Source organism: Pogonomyrmex barbatus, unplaced genomic scaffold (assembly GCF_055798465.1).
Source record: "Pogonomyrmex barbatus isolate J1 unplaced genomic scaffold, ASM5579846v1 scaffold15, whole genome shotgun sequence".
NCBI lineage: Eukaryota > Metazoa > Arthropoda > Insecta > Hymenoptera > Formicidae > Pogonomyrmex > Pogonomyrmex barbatus.
Genome location: NW_028297111.1, coordinates 1,203,225 through 1,218,133, shown reverse-complemented (window position 1 = coordinate 1,218,133; position 14,909 = coordinate 1,203,225). Strand labels below are relative to the sequence as shown.

The following is a 14,909-nucleotide window of genomic DNA, read 5'->3' as shown; positions in this document are numbered from 1 at the left end:
ACCAATTTAATTGAATAGTAAGCTTTAAGGATTTTTTTTTTATTTTTATTTTTTTTACATTTATTATACAGACACTGAAGCTTATCCACTTCTCAGATAAAGTTAGCTAATTAGATAATTGAAATTATGTACGATACGAAGAATGGAACATTTGATTTTTCGTATAGTATATAAATTGCTAGTTGAGGCTCAAATTCTGTCTCTTTCGTTAGAAAAGAAGAAACCTTGTAGCATGCACACACATATACGTACACACACGCACGCGCGCACACACACACACACACACACACACACACACACACACACACACATCATGCACAGAGGCACCATTTACCTCACATTGTGACGATTTGACTATTTTGCTCTGATTAATGCGTTTCTTTCGCGCAGGTCTTCATGCTTAAAGTTATTCTGGCTTTTCGTGTCGTGCTGCCGCTCTGTCGTGCCAAAGCACGCGATACTTTAGCAAGAAAATCTCTGTCGCCAGGGTCACGCACAGGATCGCGGCGTGGGAGCCACAACAGCAGCGGGAACGCTTCAGCCAGCTCGATGAAATCTAACAAATCGCCGAATCATACGAACAACGTCACCGACCCGGTTCTGGAAAACGTCACCGTCGAGATTCTCGACGCAAAGGCATAAGATAGGATCGTCTTAGCACAAACAATCTTGATCGGCAACATTCCCGTTTATCACTAGTATCACCGCGTAGATTAACGCGCGGCGCTACATCGCCGTCCGTAAATATATCTTGAATCAACTATAAATAAAATTGGCCCCTTCAGGTGTCCGTTCAGCGGTTGGAGGGACGAAAATTAAACGTTCGATAATGCAAATATCATCGGTAAACTACTTCGCCTAGGTAAATCGCGACGAAATACCGACGATTCGAGTCCGACATTAAGATCTGGATAAGGTATAAATTATTAGAAATTGCGGGATCGCCTAAAGTATCTAGTTGCTGCTTCAACAATAGCAGAGGAACCATCTGGTTAGATGCGAGAAATCCTTTCGGTGTGTTTCTCTTTTGATATAACTCGATATTCCCTCTATGTATCTAATAGAACGTAATTGAGAAAGAAAGATCATCAGAACATTGATTTTTTTTATTAATTTTTTTACTCGCCGAGATAGACAATGTTAAATTGAAAAAACCGTTTCAGAAGAAATAGAAGAGAAGTAGGCTTATTGCAGGATAGATACAAACTATTAAAAACACCTATTGGCCTGTTTTTAATAATAACAGCTAAATAACTGAACGATCAATGATTGAATGACTACAACAAGTTTGGATTAATTGATCGTGTTTGCTTGATGAAATATTAAGGAACCGTTTCAAGAACAAAGTTTCGTTGACAAAAAAATTGATTGCACACATTGCGATTTTAATACGTACGTTAAATTACGAAATATCGTAAGAGGATATTTCGAGAGAGATTACTTGAAGAACATTATTCAAATAGATAGTTAGTTGATGCGATAGTAGTGAAATTTAAAGTTGGAAGAGACGAAAATCATCATCATCATATCTCTTTATATCTCTTTGTGACAATTCTATTATTCGTCCGACTATCAGTGCGGTTTCTCGCCCGCACTGATTCGCTTCAATCAATTTTAGAAATTAAAGCGCGCCGTTGCAACGTAACCGTTGCGGCGACAATTATCGAAACCCACCCCTGTAAACGCAAACGCCTTTCGGACCAAGCGGTTTCGGTACCAAGCGCATTCGATCGTTTTGTTTAACGAGGACGTATACAATTACGTAATTGGTATCGTTGTATGCCGATGCATATTAGAGTCGCATAGAGGACGCGATACATCGCTCGCGGAATATCCATATACATAAAGGACACATGGAGATGCTACGTACGATATGTACGATATAATGCATCACGGTTCGTTAAGAAAGAGAGAATGGAGAATAGCAATTTGCAATCGGCTGAATTGTTGGTACCATATAGTATCCCCCGTATAGTATTAAGAGAAAAGCATAAAAAGAAAGATAAGAAGTGATAACAATTTTTTTTTTGACCGGTCGGACTCACGGTGTAGATCATACCGATAAAAGCGAGTACAAGTCGTTCACAGTATCAATGCGGTGATGATCGGAGCGATCAGACGCGCATGCCTTTTCCCTGAAAGTTTCTTTTTTTTTTTTGGTGTGTGGACGCCGCACCATCGAGACGCGGCAGGACGATGATCGAGGGATCAATGATTAATCCTTTACATCGAGAGCAGACGCTGCGGCTCGATCGGCTCGCGACAAGCCAATACGAAAGGGACCAGAGAAGAGCGCGATCTTTTCGATCTTTCCGGAGGAAATTGCGAAATTGAAAGCGAGATGCGTTGCCGGATTCGATAGGACGGTGAGCCACGCGGCGGTGATCAAAAATGTGTCTGAGGAAAATTAAATCGTATACAATCGCGTAACTGAAGCGTAACTGAAGGGTAACTGCATTAATTAAATTATATATTTAAAAGCACCAGTAGACGGCATTTCCTCGAGACGCGCACGAATCTCTCATAGAAGGAAAAAAATTAGTGCTTGCGTTAAGAGTTGTCTCTTAGAAAAACTTAGTTTTAAAATTTAGATGTTCTCCTTGCCTCTCTATTTTGAAAAATTTATTATTATCCACGTTAAATATTGACAAAAGAAATTACTAGGATGTACCAAAAAACTTGGAGAAAAAAAGAATAAGGGAAAAAGAGAAGAAAGAAAGGAAGTTCCTCTTAAAGAAATATACATCTTGTTTCGAGGTGTATATTACGTATATACACATATATATCTCCAGAGAAAATTTGAAAAAAGACAAAATTTGAAAAGTTCTAAGAAATTTTGAGAAACTTTATTCGAGGAACTTTAATAAAGTAAAAATTTTCTAGCTAGAAACATAGCTCACCGTTTTACGGCGCCTGTAATGGTAGAAAAATCCACGAGGCACTATACGCGTTTCTATCGAATTAAATCGAACGAAGAAAAATCGTAGACCGACCAATAGATACGTATATTTTTAGTCCGTTTCATACATGTACTGTGCGATGACGTTTTGACGTTTAGAGTCAATCAATATTCACGTGACAAAATCCTCATTTTTTTCTCGCAGCCAAATTTATCTAACTAACGTCAAATTCAAGAGTAATTGAATGTATGATGAATTCAATATTCTCGACATTCACGACATTCGCGAACGCGATTAGACTCATTGAACATTGCAGATGGAAATGTACGTCGAGTTCGATGCTGACGCAACGTCAGCAATGATTAGAGCTTGGAAATTCATAACTTTCTTCTCATTAGCAACGGGATTAAATAAGAGAAAGAGGGGTTGAAGAGATAACGAACATATATACATACATGTAAGAAACCAATTCTTTTCTCAAAAAAAAAAAAAAAAAAAAAAAAAAAAGAGATATCAAAAGATAAATTTAGTCCGTAGTGGTTCAAAGAATATACATAATAATCCACAAAAAGTGTTAAGGTTTAGAGTAAGTATTTTAGGATCATATGGAAGTATTATTAATTATATCGTAAGCTTTGTCTTTGACAAATATCGCTTTTGCCTCCTCCAACTCCTCTCTTCTCTGTGACACGTTAGATGCGCTTTATTTCATCGAATTTCACTTTCAGTAGTACATCTAGGAAAATGCTTTCCATTATTTTGTTGCAAATGATAATAACGTACATAACATTGTATTATCGATGAATATTGCATGTGCACTTGTCACGTCCAACGAAAATCCGCTATACTTTTTGTTCGGATGTCCGTTATATGGAAAGAATCTCTTTGCGTAAGCGACCAAAAGCGTGATTACGCACAAGTTTCGCCATAAAAGATATGCGACTTTGTATGAATATCTTATTATTAATCACATAAGAGTATGTCTCTCGATATCTCGAAAGCTTGCAATGTCTGCACGCGATAGAATTGTGAGGGCAGACGAGCGATCGTAGCTCTCACAATTCGATTGTATCTCAACAATTTAGTGCCTGCGCTGTCGCGTTCCTAGAGATATAGATCTAAATTTATTGACCATTTATTTAGTATAAGTACAAAGTATATACATATAAATAAATAAATAAATAAATAAATACACACACACACACACACACACACACACACACACACACATTTACACATTCGAATGGTGCGAGAGAGGATTTATGAAATATATTGATAAATATCACGATCATTCATGGAAGCTTGGCACTGTTCTCTCTGCACTATTTGTAGATTATTTCTATAATGCCTAGCAGCTGTCTTCACTCTGTGATCCATGTGCAATATGTAACTGCAATAATTCTTGTGTATTTATTATAATTATTATTACTTTTGTTATTAGTGTTGCTATCATTGCTATAATGGCTCTCGCGAGGAGCGTCAAGCAAAATTATAATTGCTTGTAATTTGCTATTGTAATTTGCTTAGGGTATTACCATCTCGCACCTAACATCGTCCGCGTTTAAATTCATCATTGTCGTAACATGCATCCTATAAAATTATAAATTCCTCCCGAATTATACTGTATCGTTATATAAGGAAAGCATGCATGCGCGTGTATGTGTATGTGAAATGGCCAGAATTTCATAGATTTTCATAGCTCGAATCTAATCGGATTCTGAGATAAGAATCTAGTGCTATAAGAATCCAGTAAGATTAGGTGACTCAATCGATCGAACAGTCGCGACGATCGTGACGATCCAGAAACGAAATTCGGGGAAGATTTCTATTTCTGGATCACGCCACTTCATAGCGCAACGTTCCTCTTTTTAGAGTAACATTACATAGTAAGTCTAATGTGTTAAAGAGCACATTCGCACACACGATCTATCGATCGCGATAAAATGACTTGCACAAAATCTAAACGGATTTCTCGAGCTTTATAGTAATTATTTCTAGGATAATTGATGCTTCTCGACAGTGCGGAGGTATGATACTCTAAGTATATTTTATCCAATATCACTTTTCAAGAGTATATTCGCGAGCAAATTCGTGTGCACAGATCTTTCTCTCCGCCCTTAAATAAAGGGGGAAAAAAAAAATGAAAAAAAAAATGCGACAAAAAGAAGCAGCAAAACGGAACAAGCAGAGTGCCTATTCTTTATCACTTGAAGCCACTCGCTCACTTTTGTAAGTCTTTAAGTCTTATAAGTAAGTAATGAAGTAACACTTTTTGCACGTTCTACTCTACTCGTTTTTCAGCAGAAGCTCGATGACAAAAAAAGGATAAAACAACATTTTCTATAGTGTTAGATTATTTTATAATATCATATCGTGATTCTCCTTGTTATTTGACAAATCGACTTAATCAACAAGTCGATGATAAATAAGATATAATCGCGACACTCTCTTATTAGATCTAATTTTGTTTTGTATACAAATAATATCGAAGTATATAATCATGTAGCTTCGATTTTAATCCAAGGCATAATAAACAATTTGTAAATGGAAGATTAGAAACTTTAGCGAGTTTGTAGTATGCATCTAAAAATGTTTTTGCATTGCGTATTATCGCGTGCCAAACCGATTTATTGCGCTATCGTCAAATTCGTAACTGCTAAGGCAGTTACGATCTTTTCAACGACCAAAATAATCACAATAGTGACTGTAGATTACCGACTGTAAAGTGATCAAGATTTTCTTGATATTGTAACAAAGAATAAATAATGCGAATAAATATATAAATAATACAAAGAGAGATGTCATGGTCCAAATATGGGGAAGTGTTTGGATCATTACGTGTTCTCTAAAAACATTTTACAGGAAAGATCGGATGCAAAGGAAATTTCAAACTACTCAAGTAACGTACCATTATTTATTGACCAATACATAGTCGCGATTAGGAAACAGCTAATGACTATTGTTGAAAAAAATAAGTTAGCTTTTAGCTAAAGCTTGAAGAATCGCTGAAAAAGATCCTCTATTTGATATCGATTAGTTTCGATTTAGTATCCCACGGATGTCCGAAATGTCGCGTCAGAGATCATGTCCTGAAATGACCGCCGTCAATGATCTCCTCTTCTGCGAGAAATGGCGGTGGATAAACAACGTATTTCATACGATGATCGTTTCGATAAGGACGCGATCGCCTCCCTCTCCTTATTCCGCCCCCCACTTCTACCCCGCGTGACAGTATTTTTTTGACAATTTTGAGATGATCCTTCATCGAGTTCATAATAAGCGAGTAATTGTGATTATAATTTACCTTACAAATTTTTGCGTATCTTCGAACTCAGCACGAATTTTATCATCCTAATTGTACTTCTACTTTATACGGTGAACATTAATTGCGTGACATATTGTATCCTATAAATCGACAAAATAAATCATTTCTTCATACATGTAACAGTGATAAGATTTAATCTAAGCGCTAAAACTGTTTGCTCTTAAGAGATTATGCGGTGTGCGATATTAATATATTGTATCATTAAGCTTTAGCGAACTGTAAATTAAAGTTCATTATATTATATATAAACTTTAGGCTTATATTCACTATTATCCACAAGATAAATGGAATTATACTTCTGTCTGTTTTACCGTTGTTCGAATAACAGATCGTCAACGGTACTCACGACACATTGTGATTTGATCATAGGATATAAATTTTCAGTAATATGCATTAAAAATGATAAAAACAAATATATATATATATATATGCATCAATGACGTACAGACCGCTTTAATCTAAGCGTAAATACTGATTTACGTAACGAATAATTTGTATAAGCTCTATGTTACAATGCTAATTACATTAATAGTCTCTAAGGATATTTGCATAGTGACGGTTATAGACAGCAACCGGAATCTCAAAGAACTCTTACTTGCGATCATATTGTAAGTATTATCGAGAAATTAATACCAAAGATAATTGATTTGAGAACGCGATAGCGTTGATAACATATTTAGTAGATACGAGATGGGGTGCGAGTAAAATATATGCCCTCTTTCTCCAATTTTCTGTATTTTATAATGTCTGGTATGTGCAAATTGAAGATGGACGTCAAATTATGTGACCTATGTCGTAATTATCTGTACTAACTTTATTATAGTGGCTTAGCATACTTCGTAATCTTTATATCATACTTTTCATATTATATAGCTTACGACGATCAATGAATAATCTATACGAGATGTACACAAAACCTCAATTATATTCTGACTCTTCAAATTCATTTTAATAAAATCTTAATACACTGTATTATGTAATATTAATTTAATTGTATTAAAATGTTCCACTTTTCCCTCTGATCATTTCATCTGACAAAGATGCTGTTAGAAAATTGTAACTAAAAAACAATCTAACTACAAACCTTAATTAGAAGAATGATACTTATTATAAATGATAACAATTTATTTCTTTTTTTTTTCAAATATAAAATATAATTCGATCTTTATTATTGTTATATTCCTACAATATAATTTACTTATAATAATCAAGAAAAGAGATATATGTAATTAAATGTAAATTTAATTAAATTATGAATTACAAAACTTGTAACTTTATACAAATATCTCTACTAAATATGATAAAGAGTAATATTTACAAAATTAATAGACACATACAACTTTTTATTTATATGAATTCTTAGCTCGCCAATCAAGAAACTCATCAAATTCGGCTTCTTCATCACTTGATGCATCATCATCGATATTTTCTTGTTTTCTATCTGTACCCTGTACTTGTTCCATACGTTTTGCAAGATCCATTACCCTTTTATTCAAAAAATAATTTAAAATTACATTTTCTTACAATTATATCTTCTTATATCATGTATATATATTTAAAATATATACATATACATATATATATATATATTTAAATATGTATACGTTCATATATATATATATATATACATATACATATATATATATATATTTAAATATGTATACGTTCATATATATACATATACACATATATATATATATATATAAATATATATAAATGTTAAAAATATATTTACCTAGACCAATGCCTAATTTGTTCTTCAATTTCCTCTAATTGTCTTTCTGTTGTCGCTTCCTCCTGATCGTCAGCAATAATTTGTGCAGATTGCGCAGTTTCTTCTTTAATCTCTTTTTGAAATTTCTCCCATTCTTCTTCAATAGGATCTTTATATTCAACATTACGAACCTGAAAACAATAAAATAATGAAATATGAATAGATAAGAAAGCAAGAATATTTTAATTTTCAGGCAAATCTACAATGTTGCTGTACTCGAATAAGTGTAGCAATTTTTCAAATTACATTTTAATATTGTTTTTATATTGTTTAAAAAATAATTACATATTGCTAACGTTTATGTTGATAAATTTTAACATAGCGCTGTAATTTATTCTTATAACAATCTTACTTTAGCATCCATTATGGGGTCATCAAAAAATCCTTCTGGAAGAACAGCTAAATTTGTATCCTTTATTTTTTCTTTCTCTTTTTCTTCTTCTTCTTCTTCTTCCACATGTTGTATATCTACAGTATTAACTACAGAATCTTTACTCTCTAAATTTTGCATTGAAGATATACTGTTAACTTGTTTCAAATTATCATCAAAAAAATCTGCTGGTAAATTTGATCTGGTTTGTACTACTGACTGACTCGAGTTTTTCAATATCCCTTTTATCTTCTTATTCATAGGAGGATTTTGAGGTGGAGAAGAAGGTCTCTTGAATGATTGACCGTCAGATGCTTTTACTGCACCTTCAGTTTCAAGTTTAGTCTTTTTTGCTAATGCAACATTATCTTTGTGCATTTTGGAATTCAAGTGAACAGGCCAAACTGTTTCACTACGCACTACAGATTTGCATAAAATACACATTAACTGACCTGAATCTGTATACGTATTTATCAGTTAAGGATCTTTTCAAACTCAATTAAATCGGAAAGATTAAGACATGTAAAATAACAACATGCAAAAACATGCATATATGTCAATATGCGTTTCACTTTATAATTACATCAACTTAATTTAAACAAATTTTAAAGTATTCGTAAAGTATTGTCAAAGTACTATTGTACGTTGTCATAATAAAATTTTAAATATTTAATAAAAAAATATTTAAATTTAATAAATGCATTGTATAATATAAATATAAAAATTATTAACAATGAATTTTTCATTGATTTTTAAAGACAGTATTAACATGATCATTTTAAACTATAAGAACACACTATGTTAACCTCAAATTTCTACACTACAGAATTACAAAAAGGATATTTTGCTAGCGGCGAATCGATCTTCTTAATACCCAGTTTCTTCTTATGTTCATTCATTGCCTTACGCAAATCGTCTTGCGTCAGTTTCCTTTTCAACGACATTTTCACTCGATCAAATCACTACGTACAACAACGAGATGCGATGAACGATTTATACATAGGTTATGTTTTGATCGCGTTGTCAGTACGGAAACTGTCACCCACCGTCCAGCTTAAGACTTCCTGCTCAAATCAAAGAATAAATTACAAATATTTAACTGATGTATTTAATTATTTATTACAAATATTTAATGTATTTAATTATTTTGACACAGTTTCCTGTATTTGCAAACATAATAGAACCAATTTTAAAGAAATTATCTAGAAACGTTCATTGATCCAGATGGAAAATAATTACAACTCTAGATGATACTTTTCCAAAATTATGAATAAAATTATTATTGATAAGCAAAGTTTAATAAGTTTTCAAGAATTTTGTATAAATCGAAACTATTTTGTATAGATTTTTATATCATATAAACCATTGCATACAATAATAAAATCTATTCTTTGTAGCTAAACTAGAGAGAGTGTACATTCGTTGTATTTAAAATGAAATAGATATATGTTTTGAAGTTTGGCGAAAGAAAGTTTTAGTTCAGTCCAACGATAAAAAACAGAAATTTTGTTTCTCATGTAATTAGAAAGTTTATTATAAAATCAAATTTTATAATTTAATTTTTTTTAATTCATAATAAATAAAACTTTGATTTTGTAATCATCTTCATATTTATTAATAGCAGCAAACATTTTCTTAAGAAACGTTTTGAAATGATCGCATTGCGACGATTCAAATATTACACTTACATTGTAATTATAAAAAATATAAAAATTATAAGATTTCTTTATTATATTACGAAGTTACCCCTATATCTACTCTTAATCCTTATCCTTATCCTTTCAGAGATAGGTAACCTAAATATATCAAAAATAATAAAACGTTTATTGCAAATTTTATCTGCTTTAAATTTAAACAATATGTAGTATATAACGATAGATTGGCCGCAGAAATTAGACAGAATTTTCTAATCAATATATTTTCTAATTTAAATGACGTATACTATTATCATATTATATCGGCCGATGATTCTACTGGCGAGACATAAGCTTAATATAGAACTTAGTAAGGCTAACAGATGTCCATCCGTCGTCAGTCTGTTGAAATTTTTATAAAAGCTGCTAACTTATTGCTAATATTTTGCTCATTAAGTGTTTAATGGCATGCACAGAATTTTGTGGCATAAAAACATAAGTAACATAAAGGGAAATTCCAGTTTTTAGGAGGATGGTTGTTTCATAATAGAGGAAAATCTGAGATATACAAAAGAATGGAATGGAGGTGTTCTATTATAAATTATAAAAATATCCTCTGTATTCGTGATGTAACGCAAAAATTACAAACCCGTGACTCGCGTCTACTCCCAGAGAGGTCTCTGTAGTCTCTTACACCATCTCCTAAATGCAAATTGAAATTCTACAGCGTTTGCTGTAACGCACCAGTTGCAAATGCTTGAATCGCTATGTACGTATATTTGAAACTTCAATCGACACAGAATCGAAACAATAAATAAATTAATTGAATTTTAATACGATAGATTTTAAACCTCAAGGATGAATATATTCTGTTGTACGAAAAGACCATAATCAAAAACTTCGCTTTAAAAAAGTTATACGATACGCCAATAACTGTTAAAATTCGATTGGACTGTTAAGATTCGATTCGATCGGGTGATTAAATTTATACAGGATGCTTCCCACTTAGTGACACAAGTCGACACAAATATCGTTCTATCTTTCTTGGCATTTAATGATTAACAAGGATAAAATGAGACTTGTGTCACTAAATGGAAAGCACCCACAGTTATCAAATTTGAAAACAAACGAATCTTTCGCGTTTTAATAATGGCCGCGAAATAAAAGCGCGTCTGAATATCGAACAAGCACCGCTTAGCGATATATATATATATATATATATATATATATATACACACACACACGTATACACTTACAATTAGATTTAGATTGTGACACCCTCGTCCTCCCCGTCTCGTTTCGCGCCACTTTCTGCCGCGCCGCGCCGGCATCACTGCAGGAAGCCAGACGCTCACGCCTCGCACCAAGTAGTCTTCATCCTCCTGCGCGACCATTTTAGTGTTCTCGGCTTGGTCGCCCTCGGTGCCTTTGTGTACGTGCGCTCCCGAAAGTCGCGTGTGCGTGCGTGGCTGGCCAGCGCAGCACAGTCGTGCGCTCTCTCGCACGCTGCGCAATGCGCTCGCGCGTTCTCTCTCGCGCGCCTCTTTCGTGCGCTCTCTGTGTCTCGCGCGCTTCTCTGCGCGCCGTGCGCTCGCACGCTCTCTTGTGCGCTTCCCTACTTGTTGCGCGCTCGTCTACTCGTCGCGACGCGACGCGACGCGCCGCGCTGTCCACGTCGACCAGTGCCCTTCTCCATTGCGTCGCGCAACCCCCTGCGCAGCGGGAGATTGAACGACACCTCACAGATTACGTGCGTTCGATATTTCGTGTCGCACAAAGCGAGATTTAAGATAATTGAAAACGGTTTTGCACTGGCGTGTACACTTGGAATATATATTTTACTCTCATTTTTGCAGTACAAAAAGATATTCAAATTTACATGCGTTTGAACGTTTATCAAATCTTTTGTATTTCTTTCCACGCGCGATTGGTAATCACCGCCCGCAGTATATGAATTTTTATATTAATTCTTCATATCATAAATGTCAAGGAATGATAATGATTAATTATAAAATTATCATATTATAATTAATATTTCATTCGTAGCTAAACTAATGCACCGCGCCTAACTTTTCGCGCGTATTATTCAAATGAAGAGTGTAAATAATTTGATGAATATGAATAATCATCTCTCGTTCGTGTGTTCGCGCAAGAGAAAAAATCGCGGAAACAGCAAGAGCACGATCGGGTAGGACGGAGAACAATCGAACGTCGTCGGCGGTCGGCAGGTGCACACGAGAGGGTTGTTTGCGCGGCGGAGGGGCGCGCGCGCGCGAGCGACCGAGCTTACGAGCGGTGACGTCACATGACGATCGACGGACCAATCCGGGCCGAGCGTTTCACTCCTGCCAGCCAGTCGCTTTTCCGGCTGCTAGACCAGGCGGACGCCATATTGCCCGTGGCCGAGTGGTGGCGGCGGCCGCCTGTGTGTGTTTGTATCGTCGTTACGCGGTTTCCGCACGTTTTCGCACCGCGGTCCGTCGCGCCTCGGATTCTCATAGCTGGTGTGACGTTACGAACGGTGTGCGCGTCCGCGGAATGCGCCGTGCGCGAAACGGCTGGCCGTTCGGTTAATCGCGACAACAAACAGTGCGCGCGATATCCGTTGTGTCCGCGAATCCTCTCACGGTGCTATTTCGCGAGTCCTCGAATGGTTACCTCGGCCGCACGAGAGAAGTGACAGACAGCATCGGACACAGTCGTGTTACCCGCGCGCCACTCTTCCGTCGTCTTACCGTCTCTGTCTCGTCTCGGTCTTTCTCCCTCTCTTCTCTCTCTTTCTCCCTCTCTCTCTTTCTCTCTCTCTTTCTCTCTCTTTCTGGTGGGTGTATGTGTGTCTGTCTCTATCTCTCGGCGTTCCGTATTGGACCGTTCCGAAGTGCTGATAGCTCTGCGCCTGAAGTCGCCGTATTCTCATCGCTCGTCTTCACCCTGCGTCAAAAATCTCCACCCGGAAAGGATGCCAGTGCGTAAACAAGGTGGTAAGCTCTAGCATGTCTCACGAATATCAATTGTTCACTTGTCGATTCGGGGCAAAAGTGCTGGAATCGCGCGGGAGGGGCGGCTGCGGGTCACTCGGTCAACCGTCATTCGGTGCTGACAGATCGCATACATCCCCCCCTCTGTCTCTCTCTCTCTCTCTCTCACACACATCCCTGCTTCCTCCTGTCGCGACCCCGTTCCTCTCCGATATCGAATCTCCCTTACAGTTAGCTTACAATTTATATTCATGAGCGACCGAGAGAAGTGACATGGTCGTGCGCACGGGGTGGTTAATGGGGGCGGTCAGGTGTTCAGGTCGCCGATCGCCGTTCAGGCGCTGCGCGCTACCCCTCACGACCTTGAATTCGCGTACCGCGACGATCGACACCGCGACGTTCGGGAAGTGACGTGCTCGATGAACGTGCCCTTCTCTCGGCTCTCCGTCGGTCTCTCTCGACGGCCACGCGAAACTCGCACACGGGGCATTGGCCACGTGTAAACGAACTTGCGACCCTTTTTCGGGAGTGGAACGAGGAAGAGGGTCGCTTTTAAAGAGGATAGCTCGCGCGTGCTCTCTCTCTCTCTCTCTCTCTCTCTCTCTCATAATCCCACCTCGTTATTCCTTATTCGCCATTCGTACGAGCTTCTCAATGGGACAATTTCGATTTCACGGTGAACGCAGAGTTCACCATGAAATCGAATGTTCTCAGTTTCCCATCAGTTTCCCATCACAATACATGAGAGACGTAGATCGCGTTTCCGGAATTTGATTGTGTGCGAGATGAATTCGTAAGCTACGTATCACGGTTCCAACTAAAATTATTATATTACGCGTGCTCAAAATAAAGGAGATAATCTCAAAGATTCTTGTTTATTATTATCTTTATTATTGAATATGTCTCGTTAATATTATTTACATTTTTATTTACACATTATGTTTAATATAATATATGAAGATACAATGAAATACTGCAGAAATATTCAGATTTATTTTTGACATAATCTTATTGGTTTTTTTTTTATTTTTTTATTTTATTTTAAGTACCAAAAGTAAAAGAAAAGGCTATGCGAGTTAGACACAATAAGGGATGCGCATAGAATACAAGAAAGAGTTTATTGAATAATTTAGTAGTTCTATTTGTTTGTATTCTATGCGCGTTCTTTATCGCGCCCGACTTATTATTTATATTACTCTTATAGATCCTTGATAATTTTTCTCTTTTTATTTAAAAAAAAAAAATTTAGAAAATCTCCCAATACAAATAAGCGCAACCATCTTTTAAATTCGATATAGCTCCTCATTTTTAGATTTAATTTAACTTTTAACATTTCTTCGAGAGGTTATACAAGTTTGACAAAAGTATTTACTAATATCTAAATTTTGAATTTTGTTTATCTGGTTAGCTTCTTATTGAGGTTTCGTGTGTGTGTGTGTGTGTGTGTGTGTGTGTGTGTGTGTGTGTGTGTGTGTGTGTGTGTGTGTGTGTGTGTGTGTGTGTGTGTGTGTGTGTGTGTGTGTGAGGAAATAAAAAATCTCGCCCTAAATATAGTCGACCGATCTCTTGACTTAATTTTTATGTTTGCGATTATCAACTGCAAAATAACTGGAAAATAACGGAAAGGATTATTCTCTATGTATTCTAAATGTGTAAATCGTAGGACTGATATCGGAGAACGATATCAGAAGCTCGATTATGGAAACTCGTTTCCTCGATGCGATTCCCTTCGACGTGGACCAGTTGGCTGGCTGTTGCAATAATCGCGTCGTCGTCGGTCGTACAAGTGCCGTTCGGTGTTTGAACGAGGGCCAAGAAAATGCAATAATTTCGACTCTGGGCGAGGCTCCCTTGCCCGCGGTAATGCCGACGTGTAACTCTCACGGCCATGGGCTCGGTCACCACCAGGCGACGATTCTGTTCTCGAA

At 36.4% G+C, this 14,909-nt stretch overlaps 2 protein-coding genes across 5 annotated transcripts in view; one reads left to right on the top strand and one right to left on the bottom strand.

Moving 5' to 3' along the window:
• The window catches only part of jus (EB domain-containing julius seizure protein), a 32,139-nt gene extending 24,942 nt beyond the window's left edge, over window positions 1-7,197 (top strand). For 2 of the 3 annotated variants that reach the window (XM_089073520.1, XM_089073521.1), the window contains exon 6: window positions 488-7,197. In XM_089073520.1, coding sequence (XP_088929646.1) covers window positions 488-642 — 155 coding nt within the window. In that variant the 3' untranslated portion in view covers window positions 643-7,197. Of the gene's footprint in view, window positions 1-390 lie in introns of all 3 variants that reach the window. The other variant, XM_089073523.1, reaches the window with a different exon arrangement.
• LOC105425280 (zinc finger protein 830) lies at window positions 6,953-12,973 on the bottom strand. Of its 2 annotated transcripts, XM_089073525.1 has the most exons (6): window positions 11,260-12,973; window positions 9,213-9,433; window positions 8,352-8,835; window positions 7,961-8,130; window positions 7,563-7,710; window positions 6,953-7,301 (listed from the first exon to the last, which is right to left on the bottom strand). In XM_089073525.1, the coding sequence occupies exons 2-5, from the start codon at window positions 9,311-9,313 to the stop codon at window positions 7,569-7,571; spliced, it is 897 nt and encodes a 298-aa protein (XP_088929651.1). In that variant the 5' UTR covers window positions 9,314-9,433; window positions 11,260-12,973; the 3' UTR covers window positions 6,953-7,301; window positions 7,563-7,568. The 2 variants fall into 2 exon arrangements, with proteins under 2 accessions (XP_088929651.1, XP_088929650.1); XM_089073524.1 differs by lacking the exon at window positions 6,953-7,301 and having other exon boundaries at window positions 7,349-7,710.
• Between the last annotated feature and the right edge of the window lie 1,936 nt (window positions 12,974-14,909).

Excerpts from the sequence above, each read along its gene's own strand:
- LOC105425280 (XM_089073525.1), bottom strand. The coding sequence starts at position 9,313 with ATGTCGTTGAAAAGGAAACTGACGCAAGACGATTTGCGTAAGGCAATG. Across the intron at positions 8,836-9,212 it reads ATCGATTCGCCGCTAGCAAA|GTATACAGATTCAGGTCAGT; the intron begins ATATCCTTTTTG and ends ACTGATAAATAC. Across the intron at positions 7,711-7,960 it reads CAAATTAGGCATTGGTCTAG|GGTAATGGATCTTGCAAAAC; the intron begins GTAAATATATTT and ends TTTGAATAAAAG.